Source organism: Hydra viridissima, unplaced genomic scaffold, assembly GCF_058129835.1.
Source record: "Hydra viridissima isolate aposymbiotic clone 2 unplaced genomic scaffold, HvirCarnegie_v1 scaffold_10, whole genome shotgun sequence".
Lineage (NCBI taxonomy): Eukaryota > Metazoa > Cnidaria > Hydrozoa > Anthoathecata > Hydridae > Hydra > Hydra viridissima.
In genome coordinates, this window is record NW_028324309.1 from 5,777,760 (window position 1) to 5,799,807 (window position 22,048).

General features: G+C 29.2%; 2 protein-coding genes and 1 pseudogene across 3 annotated transcripts; all 3 read right to left on the reverse strand.

Moving 5' to 3' along the window:
* Positions 1–145: 145 nt before the first annotated feature.
* Positions 146–12,664, reverse strand: LOC149882818 (enoyl-CoA delta isomerase 2-like). Of its 2 annotated transcripts, XM_090100607.1 has the most exons (9): positions 12,233–12,664; positions 11,681–11,779; positions 10,882–11,084; positions 5,213–5,258; positions 4,793–4,929; positions 4,451–4,626; positions 3,996–4,206; positions 3,763–3,906; positions 146–440 (listed from the first exon to the last, which is right to left on the reverse strand). In XM_090100607.1, exons 3-9 carry the CDS (start codon positions 10,924–10,926, stop codon positions 285–287), a joined length of 915 nt encoding a protein of 304 aa, XP_089956733.1. In that variant the 5' UTR covers positions 10,927–11,084; positions 11,681–11,779; positions 12,233–12,664; the 3' UTR covers positions 146–284. The 2 variants fall into 2 exon arrangements, with proteins under 2 accessions (XP_089956733.1, XP_089956732.1); XM_090100606.1 differs by lacking the exon at positions 10,882–11,084 and having other exon boundaries at positions 12,233–12,600.
* Positions 5,364–7,645, reverse strand: LOC149882819 (uncharacterized; annotated as a pseudogene).
* Positions 12,665–16,918: 4,254 nt separating the features above from the next.
* LOC145193111 (DNA-directed primase/polymerase protein-like) lies at positions 16,919–21,331 on the reverse strand. Its single transcript, XM_080070509.2, has 3 exons — positions 19,506–21,331; positions 17,836–17,934; positions 16,919–17,677 (listed from the first exon to the last, which is right to left on the reverse strand). The coding sequence occupies exons 1-3, from the start codon at positions 20,557–20,559 to the stop codon at positions 17,172–17,174; spliced, it is 1,659 nt and encodes a 552-aa protein (XP_079926635.2). The 5' UTR covers positions 20,560–21,331; the 3' UTR covers positions 16,919–17,171.
* Positions 21,332–22,048: the final 717 nt, after the last annotated feature.

Consider the following 22,048-nt stretch of genomic DNA (forward strand, 5'->3'; position numbering starts at 1 on the left):
AAATTTCACAAACTTTCGCGTTTGCGTCTATTTCAACATGTCCTGGTGGTGACCTATTACTTTTAACAATTTATTAACGAAAAATACTGTTGTCAGGCATTGTCGAGGGGTCTTCCCTTGTAACCTTCACATATGCATAGGTTCATGATCTTTATAGTACTTTATTCAAGTTCATTTCAAGTATACATTTCATCTATTTTTTTTAATTAAAAGTTCCTTTAAAATGAAAACAAAAAATGATAACTGAGATCAATTTTCAAAATTGATTGTTCACGGGAAGATTTTTACATTTTCGATTTTTTTGAAAGGAACTCCATAACCGCTTTCATGCACTCATCTGAAAGCCACCTCTCTTCCAAACGAACACACTCTTCATCATTTACTTTTAAAAGGATTTCTTTCTCTCGAGATCGATTAAGAGCTTTTGAATACTCGATCGACTAAAAAAGAGAAGAAAAGATCTAAAGAAATCTAAAAAACCATTTAATACGCGTTAAGCATTCTTAAAACGTCAATATTTTCTTAAAATAAAATTGTAAAACATCAAAGTTTTTAAAACAAAACACTAAAAAATCAAAAACTTTGCAATCTATAGGGTAAACCTGCTTAATGTAGACGCCATTTGTAATTTTTTTCAGCCTAAGACACAGAGCCACAGACCTAGAAACACTGAAAAGCCTGTTATTTAACACTGAGAACAAACCTTTCAAAAATTTGATTTATTTTTTAAATGAAGGCTTTAAATCATGAAAAGTTTTAAGGTCTTTGATAGATTAGAAAATAGCCTAATACACTGCGACCATTTTCTATAGACGCATGTAAAATTTAGCGGATTTACAGTGTTACAGTGGTAATAAAATTGTTCTAATGGTACTTTTGAATAAGTATATGTAAGAAAACAATGATCCATTATGCATTTAATTATTAACTATCTTGATTGTATTAAAATAATTAAATTTTTAATATTAACGTGGCAATTTTCTATAGACGCACTAAAGTTTTTACGAGTTTTGTCGCAAATTTCTTATATTCTGTAGTATTTTTTATTTTGTGAGTCGAAATTAAGTTGAACTTAACCAAATGCCAAAAGGAAAGGTCCTTACCAATATTGAAAAAGGTCAAATATTGGCTTATCATCGAGAAAAAGTTCCAAATCGAGAAATTGCTAGAAGATTGAAGAGATCAGATCACGTTATCCGTAATTTCTTGAAAAATCCAACAGATTATGCAACAATCAAGAGGAAACCAAAGAAATCTAAGGTTTCAGACCGTGAAAAACGCAGGATTGTTCGACTCGCATCAAATTCATCAAAAAGTTTGAAAACAATTAAGTCAGATTTGGGTTTAAATGTTTGCAAAGAGACGATTAGGAAAGTTCTCAAAGACAGCCCACACATTGTAAGATCAAAAATGAATAAAGCACCAAATTTGAAGCCTGTTCACAAACAGAAACGGATGGAATTCGCCCGCGAAAACATGGCACGCGATTGGGAACAAGTAAGAAATTTTAGATCAAGTTCTCATAAATACGTGAGATGTCTAAATAGCTGAATATTTTTGTTTTCAATACCAGGTGATTTTTTCGGACAAGAAAAAGTTTAATCTTGATGGGCCTGATGGTTTTAGTGGCTACTGGCGTGATTTGAGGAGAGAACCCAAATATTTTTCGACAAGGAATTTTGGTGGTGGATCTTTGATGGTTTGGCTTGGATTTTGTGCAACAGGAAAGTTAAATTTAGCATTTACATCTTGCAAAATGAAAAGTTCTGAATACATTGATGTGCTAAACTTATGTTTGATTCCATTTCAAAACAAATATCGACGCAAAAAGTTTGTTTTTCAACAAGATAACGCCAGCATTCACACAAGTAACGAGACTAAAGCTTGGTTTGAAGCTAAAAAAATCGAGCAAATGTGGTGGCCTGCTCGCAGTCCAGATTTGAATCCTGTTGAAAACATCTGGGGAATCATTGTAAGACGTATCTATGCTGACCAGAAGCAATATAACTCTGTGGCAGAGCTAAAAGAAGCGGTATCAGAATGCTGGGAGGATATGGAGCCAAAAGTGCTGGAAAACTTGGTGGGAAGTATGCCAAAACGAATTTATCAAGTAATTGAGCGCAAAGGAGGTCCAATCGAGTACTAAAAATGTGACAAAAACATTTTTTTTGGATAGTTTTGTTAAAAAATGTGAACTGCGTCTATAGAAAATTGTCAGCTATCTTTTGAATTTAATTCATTTATGATTGACCTATTTTCAAATTTGATATTAATTTTTGATAATTTTCATTACTTTTTGATATTTTATTTATAATTTATTGCAATGCTCTATAAAAATAAAGTTAAGTACATTTTTAAGACACAATCCACATGCGCCTATAGAAAATGGTCACAGTGTAGAGACATTTGTCAATAACCTTCCTGCCTTAAGTTAAGTTAAATAAAGATATTATACACAAATATAGAGTAGTAAGTTAAAAGATGATACTTTACATACTTTTACATTATCAAAAGATAAATGATAAATTCTTTCATTACGTAACCCATTTATAAAAATGGATTCAATTTATAAATGGATTTGTGTAACCAAGCAATTTATGCTTTACTTATGTGAAGAAATTTAAAAAAAAAGAGCAAATTTTATAAAAGCAAAATACTTTTTTATTTGCTTTTTTAGATATTGTAACTTGTCACAGTTAGTCTATTTTAGATATTATAATCTGTCACAATTAGTCATAGTTGCATTCTGTTTTTCTAGATTTTTGAACAAGGCAAGGTACTTCTTAAAAGGTATTTCTTGAAATAGGCAAGGGTTTTCTAATGAATTAAACTTCTTTTCTTCAACTTTGTTCAACTCACACTTATCAGTGTTGTTCTTGTGATGCTAAGTGAACTCCTTTTGTAGAAGGGTTTTTATCTTTTAAAAACTCCATCAGGGAACACTAGAAGTATAATATTGTTAGCTCTATTTAGCTGTGTTGTTGAGCAATACTGCCTGTTCTAAAACAGCCAGATTTTGATTGCCCAGTTGGTAAGAGAATGACTTTGACTTTACAACCTCAATCTCAAAAATGAGGAATGCAACTAAAAAAATGGATTAATGAAGTTTGTGACATTCTGTGAACTAAAACTATCTTGAAGATTGGAAATATTTAGCAAAATTTTTTACTGAATATAAAAGAGAATTTTAGGAAAAAGTCCTAAGAAAAAGTTAAAAAAAAAAGCTGAAATCTTAAGATAGGTTAGAATACTTTATCTGTTATTCAAAAGTTTCTCTTCCATTTGTAAAAATTTATATAAAACGTTGCTAAAGATAATAAAATTTAAAGTAGATGTAAAATTAATCTGTTGATTGCAAAAAACCATTTAATCAAAAACAGTTTTTTCTACACAAATAAAATTATATTTGTATTTTAGGACTGAAGAAGCACTAGAAAAGAGCCATGTATAGATGTCTAACATTATACATGGATCTTTTCTAGTGCTTTTCTAGCTTAAAATCTTAAACCAATTCATTACATTGAGGGAGCTCACATTAGAAAGGGGTTCACATTAGGCAATTTTAACTTCTCAGTAACATTAACCTACGCAACCTCTCAGTAACATCAATCTATTCAGCCTCTCAAAAACATCTAAAACTTTTACATAAAAAAAAAAAGATTTTTCATTTATTTAAAACAAGGATTTTCTCTTGAAATTAAAAATATTTATATAAAAATCAGATCAATAATTCTTTGCAAATTGTAAAAAATTAAAGTTAACCTTGGGTGGTAATGCAGCTAGATATTTGATTTTTTCCTGTACAGTTTTCTGAAATTCTGCACGTGGAATAACAGCAGTTACAAGACCCCTATCAAAGGCTTCACATGCTGTCAATTTTTTTCCAGCCAGCAACACTTCATTTGCCTAAAAAAAATGAATATTATAATTTTTTTGATAAATGTAACTGAACTTTTAAAATTACTTCCTGTTTAATAGACCATTTTAAAACATACTTTTGCATAGCCCATAATTTTAGGAAATATATAAGAGGAACATCCTTCAGGTGACTGACCCAGGGTCATAAATGGAGTGTGAAATGTCGCATCCTCTACTGCATAAACAAGATCAGCAAGTCCCAATAATGTAACAGAAATACCCACAGCTGGTCCATTTACCACACATACAAGAAGTTTTGGGAAGTTAATAAAACTTTCTACAAATCCCCTAAAGCCAAAGTTACAAAGTAACAACTAGCAATTTTTTTTTGGAATATGATTTTTTTTTTAACTTTTACAAATTTTTATAGATTAAACAAAAAATATGTTTAGTATCTATTTCTCCATTACTTATAAGTGTTTGAGGAAAGCAAATTTTTTTAACTGCCTTTATAACTAACATACCTTTTTAACTACTAATGACTTTCTTCACTTTATACTTTAACACTTCATTTAATATTTTAAAAACTTACTTGAGAAGGTTGCGACTTTCAGAAGCTAGTTTTTTTACACCACCATCTGGAATTTTTGTAAAATTAGAAAGATCATTCCCACTGCAGTAATACTCTCCCTCACCTGTGATCACAGCTACTTTGATAGAAGGATCTTTGCCTACTTCATTTAAAGTATCACGTATAGCATGGTACATCTGTAACAAAAAAAAAAAAAATAAATGAAGCTGAAGGACTAAGTTAAAATGTTTCACAAAAAATCAATAATAATGTATGAATTTCATATAAAAGAATATAACTTATTTAAATATAAAACATATTAAACGCATTAAAATTATAAAACATATTAAAATTTTTTCTTACTTCAGCAGTAATTGCATTATATTTATTTGGTCGATTAAACTTGATAGTGCAAACACCATTTTCTTTCTTAATGACCATACTTTCTAAAACAGGCTCTTGCTTATTTACCAACTTTTCAGAAGGGACATCATTTGGACCTAAAACAATTTGAAAATCGTTTTCACAACTTGTACTATGAAATAGACTCTTAAAAAAAGTTAAATATAGACTTTAACAAATGTGATATGAAACTATCCAAATTTAATAGTTATATGTTAAATTCAAGAGTTAACCATAAAGATTTTACTAATCAAGAGTTTAAAAAGATTAGGCTAATAATAACTCCCAGTTGATAGAAGAAAACACTTATATTCTGGAACATGATAATTTAATTTAGAATGCCAAGCATTCAGTCAAACACAAGAATTCAAATTCTCTTACCAACCAATGAGTCAACAAAGGATATGTACTGCTTTTCTGCTTCTTCCTGCATTTATTATAGAAATGGAATTTTTTCATGAGTAATTAGTATTTAAAAAAAAAGCCAGTACAAGATTAAGCTAAAAATAACAAAAAGAAATTCAAAATTTGTTTAAATCCTATAAGAACAAACCAATATAGCACACTTTTTCAATGGAATAATTTTTTTCATTACTACTTTAGGGGTTCATAAGCTATTTACAAAAATTATTTTGAAAAATCTTATTTTCAAAGTTTGGTACTACTTGATTAATACACTACTTCATGGGTATTCAACTCTCTCTCTCTCTCTCTCTCTCTCTCTATATATATATATATATATATATATATATATATATATATATATATGTACACACACACACACAGATATATTTGTGTGTGTAATTTTAAAAATCAGTTAGAAAGTAAATTATCTTCTGTACCTTAAATCTGTTTAGAGCTTTGACTTCCATTATTATTTTTTTAAACATTAATTCTCTGTTGATAATCTTGCTAACTCTTAAGCTCTTGTAAAAACTTTCACATTCTTTTAATGCTTTTGAAACTTTTTGATGTGTTCTAAAACTTTCACATACTCCCTTTCTGAGGATTTTATGGCATATTCCTACTATATTCAAATTGAGAATGTATTCTAATTTAAATTATTATTTTAAAAATATCATACCAAAGGTGGACAAACCATACAGTTCTTTCACCACTGTCACTCATAACTTCTAGGTTTATTAAAAATAGTTTAAACTTAGAGCAGTAGTTGATCAGTGTTTTGAGTCGTTACATGTTTTCATGGTTTAAACAGTAAAATGTGAAACTTCTCTGAAATCCTTTGTAATCAAGAGGAAACAGTTCATGAGGAATATTATCTGTGATTTCTATACTTCTTTGCGTTAAAAAAAAAAAATCAGGTCTGATTATTCCTAAAAGGGCTGCATTAACTATAGTAAATAACCTTTCTATCTAACCCTCCTAACTTTTATCTGATCTTTCAAAAATCTTTGCTATCTTCTCTGTCAATAAAGAGCTTATTGCATAGATTTGAAGCAGCAGGAAGAAAATTTTTTTTCTTAAAGAATTATATCATTTTTAATATGAAGATATATCTAAAATTGTTACAAATTTCAATCAATAAAATATTTACTATGTAAGCTTTAGCTATGGGGCGATTCCGTGTGAAAACATCCAGGGCATGCAACCCTAAGTCTGAGATTTTACCCTGAGATTTTACATCTTCAAATATATTTAAATTTATTACTTATAAAACATTAGTTTCATATTTATCAATTTAAGACAAATAAACTTAAAAAAAAAGGCTCCAAAACAAATAGAGCACTTGGAAAGTTCAAGAAACAAAAGTAATATACAAAATTTAAAAATTAAAAACTCAAAAAAATTCTCATTATTATACTCATTCACATCAATGTTATATGTTCTCCCTGATTTTGTTGTTGGGACTTTGATTACTGCAATTAAACTCGACAATAGTAACCAACAGATATCATCTCTTTGTGGCCAAATGAATTTTTGAGAAGAACAGTGAGGGTGCATAAACTTAATTTGAATATCATTTGTAGTAATATCTATCTCTGTAACCATGCCTATCCACCAAAAGGAATCGTACTTGCATGCAACAAAATCATTTAGATTAAGTACAATTACAACATCAGACATTACTGCTTTTGACAGTATAAATCTGTCAACACATTGATGTTCGCTTGTTCTTTTAAAACTAATTTCAAATTTTGAAATGGGTATGTAATGATGATAACTTCTGGTACCTGGAACAGTTTTTCCTGTTTCAAATTGCTCCTTTAGTTGTTTTCACCTTGAATTAACTGTTTCTTTGGTTATTTTATAAAATATGATTGTGTTTATATTGGTGATGCAAAACTCAAGCATATCATCAACTGTCAATATTTGGTTTCCTAATGATCTTTGCAAACTTGCTCGTGCTGTTATTCTATTAACTGAACCACCTACGCCATCACAAGTGGATTTTCCATGGCTGGTTGCAAAAAATACCCATTCAGCTGTAATCTCGAAATCTTCCTTGTGGTGGCATTTATTTGTAAATTTTTTATAGTTTTTATAATGAGCAGAACATCCATCAGAAAAATAATAAATTTTATTGATACCAACTAGATATTCTTTAATGAACTCTACTATTTTTTTTTGAAATTCATACACAAAGCATGTATCATGATCATTGACATCACTTAACAAACAGAACAACTTATGCTGAATATTTGTTTTAGAAATTTCCTTTAAATATATAACAACAGGATGTAGTGTACATTGTTGTTTATTCCTATGATAACTTTGCATTTCATCCTGTATAACAAATTGATAATTCTCTGCAAAATCTGCCTGTATAATAACGTGCGTGTAATTGATTCGTAGAATTTATAAAACAAGAATTTATAAAACAATTTATAAAACAATGTACCCAAATGATACTAAAACATAAAAACGACAATTAAAAGCATTAGTCACCTATATATCATATAACAGTTTCTATTTTTAGAAATGATTTATTCTAAACATATTTGCATGTTAACATTATTCTACGAATCAATTACATGCACGTTACATTAATTGTAACCTAAATTATTTTTTAGCTCTTTCAAATAGCGAGTTTGGCATTTAGCAATATATGAATGTGAAGTTAGTTGATTAATGTGAGGAACAACTAGTTCTTTATATTCAAATAAGTTAACTGTCAGAGTAATTAATTGTGATCTATCAGTACTTTGCCATTGATCCCTATGAAACTATAATTTTTTAGAATCAGATTCTATAAAATTATAAAGAAAACAGAAACAGCTAGTCAACAACAACTAAAAGAACAGTTTGATGTTGCCAAAACAGTTTCAGTTACAAAACTGTCAAACTACACCTTTTTTTTCTTGTTTAATTTATCAAAATACCTGTTTTTAAGCACTAAATTTAACTCTTTCACTACCGCGGTTTTTTTTAAAAAACTTTTTGCCATGACCGCACTAATTTAAAAAAAAAAAAATAAAGATCACATATTATTCAAAACTAATAGAAATCCAAGTAATAAATCTCTTTGAAACCATAACAAACTATATATATAAAGAAAGCTAAAGAAAAGATCTTTTTAAATATATCAAAGTTAAATACACAGCATTTCATACTGGAAAATGCAAGGAGTTCAAAAACGTTGTTTTTTTATTGAAAGAAAGAAAAATTAAATCAAAAACAAAACTCTTTTATATATTTTAAGAATAAAATATTTTAAAAGACATTTCTAACAACTTACATAGACAATGGAATCTATCATAAGTAATAAAAAATAGTTTTACTTTTCTTTTGAGAACAGAAAAAAGCTGAAAACAGTTTTTTTTAGAACTGAGTTTAGAAAATTAAAAAAGAAAAAAATCAATTAGTTTGTAAGATGTGCTTAAAAATAAAAAATTCTCAAGTAATTCCAATGATAAAAAAAATTATCTGGAATGGTAAATCAAAAAGCAATCTTTAGGATGCAAATGAGGTTCATTACTGCAGCCAGAACATATAAAGTTTGTGCTCTTTCTATCAACAGGAGTACTACAGACTATACAATTTCTTTCGCTTTCAACATATTTAATCAAATGTCTAGTATTATTGAATCTTTCTAAGACTGGATTTGAAACTTGTCGAACTCTTTTTAAAAGTGTAGAATTATCAGGCATCATGGTAATACAAGAATTAACTAGTTCTTCAATAAGATTCTCCTTAAATTTTTTTAGAGCAATTCTTTTTGAATTATGTGGACGAGTTAACAAATATAATATGTAAGAGTTAGCTTGAGTTACTTCTATCAGCCAATTAAAAATTCTTTTCCACCACTTAACTGTCTTTCTATCTAGATTACTGTAATATGAAACAGATTGGTCTAAACGATCACAACCATTTATTGATAGATTGTACCGGTGAATAATTTCTGGTATTTCCCTGACTCCTTTGCAACGAAAAGATACTGCAAAAACATTTTTTGCAAACTTAGTAGAAACAGCTACTACGGGTTTTTTAGCTTTCTTATCTTGCCACTGAACAAGTAGAATTTCAGATTCACTGCGATAGTAATTTGTTTGTAGATGTTTCATTCTACAACCTTTTTGGAACTTAATATTATCTGGAAAATTCTTGCGATTTGTTTGTAAGGTTCCAGTGTAGTGAAATGATTTTGATGTTAGATAGGAGATCAAAGAGTGTGTTGTGTAATATCTATCAGCAAAAATATGGTAACCCTTTCCAAGAGGTTTAAGTAAGTATTCAAAAATTTTTTCCGATTGTCCCATTCCATATGTATCAGAGTTATAAGATGTATCACTTCCAAAGAAGGTAAGGATGTTAAAGGCATACCCAGTAGCACTGTCACACAAACCTAATGTTTTAATATGATATTTGCTTAGTTTGCTGGGGTTAGATTGTTTATTTTTCCATCTACCCTTATATTTAATGACCATTTCATCAACAGAAACATCTTCATATGGATAAAATGCTTTTTGATAATTTGCAATAAGATTTTTCATAAATGGTTCAATTTTTTCTTTTGCATGGTTTTCTTGAGATGGAGCAACATGAAGCATTGTATGGTATATTGCTTCAAATCTATTTCTTGAAAACATAGAGTTATACCAAGGACTGTGATATATATATCAGTTAGGAACCAATAGTCTTTAATTGAGGGTCTTTTATCTAATCCCATTGCAATCATGACACCAATAAACTTAACAAGATCATATTTATTAATTGGGGTCCAAGAACAAAATATTGATGAACTTAAACACGGACTATTTATCTGCATTTTGTACTATATTCATTCAATGTACTATACTGATTGGCACTATACGTTACTTTCGACGACTTCATTTTGATAGCAGTTTAAAAAACCACAAACTTTGTAATAAAATATCTTGCTATAATTTATACTATAAGACTGTTACTTTTTTTTAATAATGCAGAGAATTAAGTACACTTTTTGAATAAATCAGTACTGATGTTCAGAACATGATAAATATTGAAGCACATCAGAAAGCCGCTACCAGCAGCTTGTGGTCAAAATAATTGAAAAACAAAAACCGCTGTCAGCGGCTTGTGGTAGGGAAAGAGTTAAGTAGATACGACCATGTTTTTATTTCTGTTTTAGAAAAGAACACTCTCCAATTCTTTGTAATAACTGTAACTTAACTATTCAGGACAAATTCTAAAAAAAAAAAAAGAAAAAAAAGAAATTGAGCTACTTAAAAATTGTGGTAAACATTTAAATTTTAGGTGCTATGTTCGTTTTTAAATATTTTAAGTTGTTTCATTGGAGTCGTTGTTACATAAAGGTACAAATTTTCAGCTTTGCAACACTCATATAATAGAAACTAGGACCAAAACCAAGTTTAAAAATGGCGGATTTTTGTTGGTTGGAGGCAAACTTAAATAGTTATACCTTAGGAACCGATTGAAATTAGATGATAAAATCTTTAGGATGTTCATAATTTACTAAAATCTTTAAGTGGTTTAAAAATCAGCAAAAACTGAGACTTAGGGTTGCATTTTCAAAAAAATTGGATGTTTTCACATGGAATCACAATATGATTTTCCTAATATAGTGCCTAATATTATAAGTAATAGCTCACCTGATACAATGAGATGCTTAAATTGAAAGTCCACCTTGCATTCATGATTCTACAAACTTAGATAACAGTTTTTTCCAGTTTCCTGACAATTTAGTTCAACTCAAATAATGATTTATACAGAACTGAGACAGAGATTTAACTTTTGCAAATGCTGATTATATTTCAAGATTTCTTCTGGTGTTGCAAACTAGACAGTGATTTGCCTAACAAGAATGAGACCTTGTTTAGAGACTTTCTTTTTTTTTTGGAGGCATTTTAAAGTCTTTAAAATGCTTCTATCAATAAAAAGTGTAAAAGTACTTTTGCTTATAACTGTTTTCTATACAAATGTACTGACAGTTATATTCAAACAAACACTATAACTTCCTAGTATATATATAAGGGATTAAAAAGTATACTTTTTTTTTTTAAGAAATAATTATTGCATCAAATAAGTCATTATTCTACACCAAAAAATATGTATGCTGCATTTAGCTAAAGGTTGAACACTAAAATTTATTCAAAATTCTAGACAAACTTTCTTATGGTCCAGAAGGTTAATTTAAGTGTAGTGTATAAATCAAGTTTTCACTAATGTAAAACTATGCTTATACACACATAAACCATTTTTATACCATTAAATTACTACTTAGATCAGTTAAATCAAAAAGAAAAATTAGCATATAAGTAATAAGAGCATAAATGACAATAAAAACATTAAATATATATCACATACTTTAGTACTGAAAGAAAAATATGCATTTGCTTCTATATGTATAAACCAAAAGATTTAAACATATTAAATAAATTTACTACATACTTTTGATAGGTTGCCCAGCTCATTCCAAGCATTCCACTTTGCTTGGGCAACAAAATCGAACATCCCCGGTTTTTTTACAGTGCATTTTCCCTCTGTTGCCTTAAATTTGAGTTTTTATGATAATCAATTTCTATAGCATATTGTTTATGAAAAAAAAAAAAAAAAAAAAGTAAGCATGAATATTTTCAAAGTTTGTAAAGTTTGCTAATCCAGTAAAGTAAATTAAAATGAATATCAAAGTTGAGTATCGTTCAATAGATTATTTAATGTTCTACTTTATGTTATGCAGAGATGTCTATAATATCTTTGTTATCACTCAAATTTGTTAAAAAATAGCAGAAAATGTAGTAAAAAAAAATCTAAAATCTGGAAAAGAAAATTTTAAATTAAATTGTAAACAATTGAAACATCTATATTTAACCACTGAAGTATTTACCAAAAATTAGATAAAACAGCAGAAAATTACTTAAGGCAGTTTAGGAAATCTAAATTGCTGGATATTTAAGACAAACTTTATTATAAAATCTTTATTGCTGGATATTTAAGACATACCTGCTTGAAGAGTCCATAAAGTTTCAGCTTAGCATCATTACCGGGATCATTTTTCAATAATGCAACTCGCTTTTTAGCCTCCTCCATGGTGCTATAATGATTTATAAGGGAAAAAGAACTTCTAGGAAGAATATTTTGACGAGCTAAAATTTGCTGAGTTACTTTTAAGAAACGATACATAACGTTAGACTAGAAACTTGTAGTTGGAGAAAATCGTTGAGCCAGCCGCGTTAGTGATGTGCCGCAGATTCAAAAGGAAAGGATTGATTATTGTCATTTTCGCTTTCCGTTTTCGCATAGTGATCCATTAACCATGGAAACATCAACTTGAACCTTGTTTACATCACTTTTCATTACGCATTTTGCATAACATTCGAAACATAATTCTAGGAAATTATTGGTATTGGTTAAATTATAAGTATTGGTTAAAATAAGCTGATTTATTTACAAGTAATTTGACGTCAATTTAATCAGCCCATGTCACCATATACAGTATTGTGAATAAGTTTTAGCCCACTATAGCCCAGTTTATAATTATTTTTGATTTTATCGTAAAAATATAAAGGACTTATGAAGTAAAAAAAAAAAATCAGGTTTATAGACACATATATTATAAACAAAAATATCTAGAAATAATTTGATAAAATATGATACAAAAAGAAAGAACAATTAATACTTCGTATATCCGCCTTTTGAGTTGATCACAGAAGCAAATCTCTTGGGAACTGATTCATATAAATTTGTAATGATATTTTGTGGAATATTGTTCCACTCTCTTTTTAATATTCGAAAACATTCTTCGACATTTTTGGGGTTATATTCAGCCTTTTTTTTATTCAAATAATCCCAAACATGTTCCATAATGTTCAAATCTGGATTTGATGAGGCCAGTTCATTACTTCGAGAACTCCCTCCTCACACATATCCTGTAAATATTTTTTGGTTACTCGGGAACAATGTTTGGGATCATTGTCTTGCTGTAGAATGAAATTATTACCAATTAGTCTCATTCCAGATGGTATTGCATGATGTCTTAAATTTCTTTATACTGTTCTCCTGTCAGTTTGCCATCAATTCTGATTAAATCACCTACTCCAGATGATGAAATACAACCCCAAACTAAAACAGAACCTCCCCCATGCTTGATTGTTGAATGTAGACAATGAGGGCGATAAGCCTTTCCTACCCTTCTTCTTACATACTACAAAAAAATAAAAAAAATCGGAAAACTTGAAGATCCAATTCCAAGTGGTTCAGGAGATTGTTTAAAATTTGCCGCTTCGCAGTCTTGTCCGGAAAAAAATATTTTGGACTTTTATCAAAAACTTTGTGAATAACTTTTCTGTAGGTCAGTACCTAATTGAATTTGAGGTCGAGGAATCTATTAAAACTGCTTAAATTGCAAGGAATGAAATGAAAAACAACATTTTAGTTTTAATATTACAGTTAATTTTTTTCTGTAAAGAAAAACTTATTAATTTATCTGTAAACAAAAAACAAAAAAACGAAGGTATTAAACTGTATATATAAACCATTTTTTGCAAGCTAAAACCTTATTGCACTTAATACAATTTGCAGTACTGTCTGTCAATGTACTGTAGTACTGCCAAACATAAGATTGATTTGGTGGAACCCAGCAAGCACACAACGTTGAAACGATGTTGAAATAACGTTAAAATAACGTTGATCGACGTTGATCAACGTTATTTCAACGTTGTTTTAACGTTGTGTGATTGCTGGGAACAGACATTTTAATTTATTCTTTAAAGTGGTTCCTTTAATTTACACATTCAGTTGAATATTAATTACACACTTATTAATAAAACGATTAATTAAAAAATCAACATAAAAATGAAAAAAATTATTTCTGCAAAATCAAGTTATGCTATGCAAAGATTCTTTTTCTTTTCCTTTTTCTTTCATTTACTTTTATATTTAATTTTGTATGGGACTTGGTTTAATGAGAGTCAAAATAAGCTTGTCAATGGCTTCACAAACTATTACTTTGCAGTCAGCAGTTGTTACTAATTGCGTGATTCAATTCAATTCTATCAGTAGTTTCCCATTAAATAAGATCAATTTCCTTACTGTTATCAAAGACAAACAGTTCTAAATTCATAAATACTTTTAAAGCATCGACTCCTTGACAACTTTGGCATCTATAAAACATACCCTCATTGTTAATTGCGCTGCATGTGTTTTAAAATCAATTCTTTGTAAATTTGATTGCATTTGTTAACAAAATCTTGTTTTGGAGTAAGGTACAGACAAAAATTGAATGAGTTCCTGAGGACCCTGCTTAGGTTTTAGATTAAAACCTGAAAAAACCTTTTTTTTTTAGCTAGAAACTTATTTTTGAATGCTACATAAAACTCTAATGTTTTTTCACAAGCTGGTTTGCCTTAAACTAATGTAGACTTTTTTCCAAACATTTGCCTACTAAAATCTTCATCACAATAAAATTGGCACCTTTTTTTAATATTGCTTCAGATAACATTTATCCTTCTTTGATATCTTGAATTGATAAAATATCTTTTTTTTAAGTCTCGTGCTATACGAATTTTAGATTCTGTTATGTAAAAGTATTTAGCAGCATATTTCTGAACCAAAACTCTGGATTCAATGTTAGCAGTTAAATAAAGGCACTTCTGTTAGAGTTTTTTAATTTCATACTTAATGACTTTCATAGTGACCTTCAAAAAACCACCGACCAGAATCCACAGCAACTCTTAAAATAGAAAAAGAGCATCAATGATTTTTTCAGTAATTATATGTTTAATAAATTTACTACTCATATCCTTTATAAAAACCATTGATTGATTTTTTATATCACCAGCTTCAAAGAATTCTTCTTCTTTATAAGTAAAATACTCATCCATTTAAGCTTTTAAAGCCTTTAATTTTTCAAATATATTTCCTTCAATGTTACTTCGAAACCCAAGAATCTTTCTAAATATAGAACACATTTTCTTGGTTTGATGCTGGGATAGTTCTAATAAAGTAGATGACTTTACAGCTGTTGTAAAGGAGATGGCACACTACTGTCCTATGCTAGAAACGCACCTGAAGAGCCCACTTATATAGATCGCTACATATTGAAACCCTAAGTGTCAAAACGAAATGATCAAAGTCACAGAAGTCAAAAAGTATTTCTTCATTTTACGGAAATTAAGAGCATAATCGTGGCGCATATTGACAAATGTTCTCTTTCATTTTATGAATTTACATAGAGGAATGCAGGGTACAATCTAATGGCAATGCACCAAATAGCAATAAGAATAGAGAATACTGCATCAAGTTTTATGTAAGGTTATATGGTTACAATTTGTTTACTTAATTTAAACTTATTACCAATGATAAAAGATTAAATTAAGTAAATAAAATATAACCATATAACCTTATTAATTGATTATGTATAAGAGCAATATAAAAGTGTACAGATTTATTTTAATTATCCTTAGCAGGGAAAAACCTTTAGAATCTATTACAAAGTTGCATTTAAGTAGTCTACAACCGTAATGAACCTAATACGTAGGACGAATTGTTAACCATGCTGCTAAAAATGAAATTAATATAGTACGATTACGTTTTCGCATAAATTCAATCAAATGCATTCATAAATCCTATGGAATTTCGTTCCAAATTTGTTGCAGGCAAGTTTCAATTGCGCAACGCTTTCCACATTTTCTCTTTATAGTTCCTTGTCCATCCATGACCAAATATTTTTGATTGGGTTTAGATCTGGAGATCGTGCTTACCATGGTACAAGAGTAATATGTTGCCTTTGAAACCACCTTTTCACCGAGTTGGCAGTGTATGTCGTTGACCCATCCTGTTGGAAAGTTTAAATTTTGCGCCTTGCGAAAAATGATCTAGCAGTAGGTAAAAGCTTATTTTCCAAGTTCTCTTTGTAATTATACTGGTCAATTTTTCCTATATAAATATTTTGAAATCCCATTCCCTGATTAGAAATGCATCCCCATACACCAATTGAGCCGCTACCGCCTTGTTCTCTTGGTACACAAAATCTTTCCTTATATTTCTCTGAAGCTAATCTTATAACGATAAATCTTGTGTTACAACTAACCACCTCAAAATTTGATTCATCACTAAAAATGACCTAAGACCAATCTTCTACTGACCAGTGAAGTCTTTCCTTACACCACTTACATCTTTTAATCCTATCTGTCACCCTTAAAAGCGATTTTCTGGCAGCAAAATAACAATCAATACCTTTTTTATTAAAACATCTGTGTTATAACTAGCACTAATGTAACCAGCCTTATTACTAAACTCAGCTGACAGTTCTCGGTAGCTGATTTTGGGATCTTCCCTTAAATTAACTGACCTAGTATTTTTGATTTATTATCTTTTTTTTTTATTACAGTTCTTTGACCTGATTCTCTTTTTTGATTGATTTTGGTATCAAAATGTTTTTTTTTTTAAATTTTTTTATTTTGGTTATACAATTTATTCCAAATAAAAATGTAAAAAAAAAAATCTCTTTTTTTTTTTTAAAAAACATGAAAATAATTTAAGTAATGCTAATAAATCTTAGTGACCTTATTTTTTTGAAAGCCACTGTACTATTTGTGTTATCTGCATTTATAAGTTTATTTACACTGCATATTTCCTTTTTTAACAATACTACGTGCTGAAGCCAAGCAAAATAAGTAAAAACACTGATTAGATGATCATTGTATTTTTGTATAATTTCTGCTTTCAATTATTTTGAATGAAAATTATAACTTCTGTGACAAATTATAATGAATGAATAAATGGTAATTTCGATTCAGTATCGATTATATTCATATTCGTTTTGATTCGGTTTAAACGTCATTGCGAATAAATTCATATGGGAAAAAAAAAATTTTTTTCATTAAACATTTGCATTAAATAACAATAACCACAACATGCTTCAAACCTCAAATTCAGAAACTCAATTTTCCAAATGATGAACGTCGATTGTAAATTCTTCTTCAAACAATTCTAAAATTTCTTTACTGTTTATGTTAATTGATCCATCATTAATACCACTTCCTGCTCTCTGATGTTCTCTAGAGGATAAGTGGTTATTTTTTTTAAAAGGCAAATTAGATTTAGAGTATTGACATGCGTCGGTCTTTGCTAATAAACTAGTATCTGGCAAAAACTCCTCATCAAACATTTTATTTAAGTTATCGTCAATAGACACGTCAAATTGTTCAATCAAATCATCATCTGCAAACGGCAGGACTTCAACCGGAATCGGTATTTCAGAGGACTTAAAATTTTCACAGTTTGGATCGTGGCATTTTTGGTAAATGACTTTCGCACGAAGATCGGCAACGTAGTATATATGATTGCTCTTATGTTGCCGCTGTATATTACCACACCAGCGATTGTTGTCAAGATCGTAGATAATCATATGTCGTTGTTCGTAATGAATCCAGCGTCTGATTGACCCTACGATAAATCAGAAAAGCATTGTCGCACAGAATTAAAGAAAGCAAACCATTATAATATAAAATAAACCATTTATTAAATCAACTTATGCCGGAAGTAACAAAGAGTATTAAAAAAAAAGAGAGAGAATTTTAATCGATAAATTACAATTAGCAAACCATTTAAACAGTGCACAGCAGCTTGTTGGAGAACGAACCGATCAAGGTCTGGATAAGGTGATATTTTACAGCCATCAACTCGCCTTTCTTCACAACAAACTAAAAAATACAATAGAAAAAAGAATAAAAAGTGTTTTCATTGCTAATTAACAATTTCATTTCAAATACACCCGGAAAACGTACGTAGTATCGCATAAGAGAAAGCATCTTTCAAAAGGAAAAGGTCAATGATAATCTTTCAAAAGGCTAAAGAACGATTTTGACTCATTTTAGGCTAAAAAACGATTTTGACTTATATTTAGGTTTTTTTTATTACGGCGACTCTCTGTCCAGGAAATTTGCTGATAATCCAGACAAGCTAGCTAGTATTGTTCTAGCGATTATATTTAAATGTCTATTTGAGGATCTAACATTTTTGCTTAAAATAATATCCCAGTTTTCTGCAATTAAATTATTTATATAAGCAAGTTAACCGTTTTATTAATATAGCTTCTGTAAATGGACTAATTGCTGCTGTTATTTATAACAATCGCCTTAATCAAGTGTTCTATAAACAACGGAAAAAAGTCATATTTGAGAGAGAATTGCGTGTTTCTAATTTTTCATTGTGTTCATTTAGTAAAGAGAATTAGGAGATTTGTTAACTGAAAAGTGCAGTGAGTTGAAATTCATAACAAGGAGATTCTTATGGGACCAAATTAGAATTGCATTTAAAAATTCTATAATTAGGACTAAGGTCCCAATGCAAGAATTGAACTTAAAATTTCAAATCATGCTTCAAACCTGAAGTTCGTTTTAGGGACAAGTAAAGAGACAGGTCTTGAAAACAAACTTTAAGAGGAAAGTTAAAGAGGAAACCACACTGACCATGTGCTTACTTCTTCAAGTTTTATGCCGTGAGTAAGTTACAAATTAACTACTTTACTCACGACAGAACCCTTGCTAACGTAAGACTTCTGTTGTGAGTGAGGTACAACACTTGTAAAGTAATAGATTTGTAAATATTTCGCATTTACAAGAATAAGCTTGTTTTACGTTTCATTTGAAATATTTTACACTAGAATTAAAAAAACTGTTATTTTGTTACTAAAGTTACCTATTTGATTACTTGCATATACGTAATACATATGTAATCACTTGTATATACTTAATGATTACGTAATTACTTGTATATACGTATTGTATATGTAATTACTTGTATATACGTAATGTATAAGTAATTATGGCATGAATTATTTCTTTCATACGTATTACAAGTTTTTTTTTGTAAACCTCTAGGCAATCTTTTAGAAATACAAAAGAATAGCATGCGTTGAAGCACTAAACTGGAGATAACTTGCAGCCATTTTTTTAGTTTTCTGGATAGTTATCTACCTCTAGTTAGATTTTATGTTAGGTATGTATTAAATATTGCCTTTCAACAATACTTTTAAATCATTTGTAGTACATTTTCTTTTAGCACTAGTTGCTAATGGAGCCCATTTTACCTATGATTTATTTTAATTTTGCAATCAGGAACAACACATTGTATAAAGAAATTTTAGAGGTTTGAAGGGTTCTATACTAATTTAATAAACTAAAAAAATATTAAAATTTTCTATAAAAAAAATTAACTTTGTAGTCAAAAAATAAAAACCTAATACGCAACCTAAAGAAAGTGAAAAAATTACCTGGATTTGTAATGTTAGATTTTAATGAAACGGTGCCTCCAGTTGAAGTTAACATACGTATATTCCCTACTAAGTCCGGACATACCAATGTATCGAAAAATTGTCGAAATTCTTTGTCAAACTTTTTATTTTGAAGTTTATAAAGTTGTCGCTCAATATTTGTAAGTTTGTTTTTAAAACAAAATGCATTTTCTGAAGCGATTACTAGCGGTACATTTTTTGAAAATTTGCTGGAAAGGTACAGTCGAAAGTTCCGATTTTTAGTATATACAGACAAATCACACAAAAAAGTTTTACCTTGGTCATTGTTAACCATAATTTCACGTAAGTTTTCAATAGATGGCATAGAGGCCACACAACCGTCACAGCTATCACCAGGAAAATAATAATTAGATATACCAGTACTTAGATAATCACTTAGAGATGAACAAATAGATCTTACAAAACATCCACATTCTATGTTGTTTGTAAAGAGAGCATTATCTTGAAGGTGGAAGATCAAATGCCGAGAAAATTTATTTTCTGTGCTGGAATCTAGATCTACCAAGTTCTCACGTGATGCCTTGATTTTAAAACGCAAATAAAGACAGCAGCAGATAAGTTGAATAAAAGTCTCTAACACTGTGGTGCCATTACCTAGAGATGGATTCTTACTTTTTTCAAACTCAATATCAAAATATAAACGACATGGATTGGATTCACAAATAACTTCATAAAAATGTCGTTCTGAAGATCTCATTTTTAAATAACGGTTCCAGAACTGCTGGCGGGAAGTCACAAGAAACTTACGTTTACTATCATTTTTTTCGTATGTAAATAAAGTAAGATATTTTTCCCTAGTCGAATTGCAATATTGAAAAGCATCTTGTTGCCTAGGAAACCACTTCCAAACTATTCTCTCACCAAAAAAAGAGTTGTACTGATAAGATGTTGTATGGCGCAGTGAATGCGATTTGGAATTCTCAATTAAACGACGCTTCTTTTTCAATTGGTGCATGTATTCTTTTCTAGTAGCTCCATAAAATGAGGTGACTTTAGATGGTGTTTTCGCCATAATTCACTTAAATACATGCTGACTTTATAAAAATGTAAGTATGCATACAGACATGTCTGTATGCATACTTTCAAATTTTTCTTAAAATTCTCACTACCCATAGTGTGTTAGTACAAGTTATAATTTTTTTACATTTGGATTATTTGTATTAAAATTTATAAGAGATACGCATAAATATAAAGACAACAATATACATTTTGGATATAAGAGGAACTTTAGTAGCATATATACTACCTGAATAACACAACATGCAATTTAACCGATAAAAGAACAGCAATATACATATTACATAATGTTGAATCTGTCACACAGAAAAATCAGTTCATTATGAATTAATCTTTTAACATTAACATGTTAAAGGGTTGAATCACTTTTTTCAAACAAGAGAAAACACTTTAAGCTAAAAATCTAGGCGGCCCCCATTGTCTATTAAATCTCCATTATCAATTTTAAATGGTTAAGAAACAACAAACTGACAATTGATATTATACTCAGAAATGCATGCCTGAGTTTCCATCGCTAGGCATTACATCCGGTGTAAAACCAAGACGTCTTCTGATTTCCGCACGTTTGAGTTTTTGGCTAGATTCTAAAACCTCAGTTGTAGATGGCCGAGATAAAGCCTCATCTTCTTTTTGTGCCTGCAAAAGAATCTCCTTCCTAATTTCTTCAGCCTCATCAAGATCGCTTTTTCTAAGCTCTATACGCCTTGGCTTTTGATACCGAATCATTGCCTAGTTTTTGTTAAACTAAAAAAATGTTTGTAATATCTAGAACCAATATTAGACAATAATTAACTAAACTAATAACACTTATTCCTAAAACAATAAAAGTATATATATATATATATATATATATATATATATATATATATATATATATATATATATATATATATATATATATATATATATATATTTAATAACAGTTATAAAAAAAAATTATTGTTGATACATCTTTAATTTCTTTTAAAGTTTGTTTGTTTGTGTGTGTGTGTGTGTGTGTGTGTGTGTGTGTGTGTGTGTGTGTGTGTGTGTGTGCGTGCGTGCGTGCGTGCGTATGTGCGTATACATATATATTAGTTAAATTTAAAGAATTCAAGAAACTTTGTATTAAGTTGAATATATAAGAAAAAAAATTCTTAGAACTTGTTAACAATTTAAAACTTCTTTATAAACGATTATTGTAAAAACACCAATAAGTTAATAGATTATTATTCACCATATTTCCTTAAAAGTACACCTTCCTTTTTACACCTACCCTTGAGTTTTAAATGAGGCTATTATTTATTATTACTTATTATTAAACTTTAAAAGAAAATTTAATATACATAAAACCTAAAATATAAATTATGTGTAAAAAAGTAATACATAAAGTAAAACTTTTAGAAAAATCAAAAAAAAAAAAAAGTTAAGATATTTTTTATTTTGAAGTGCAAATATGCAGCACTCAAAAAAAAAAAAAAAAAAAAGATTGCAGATGAAAAACA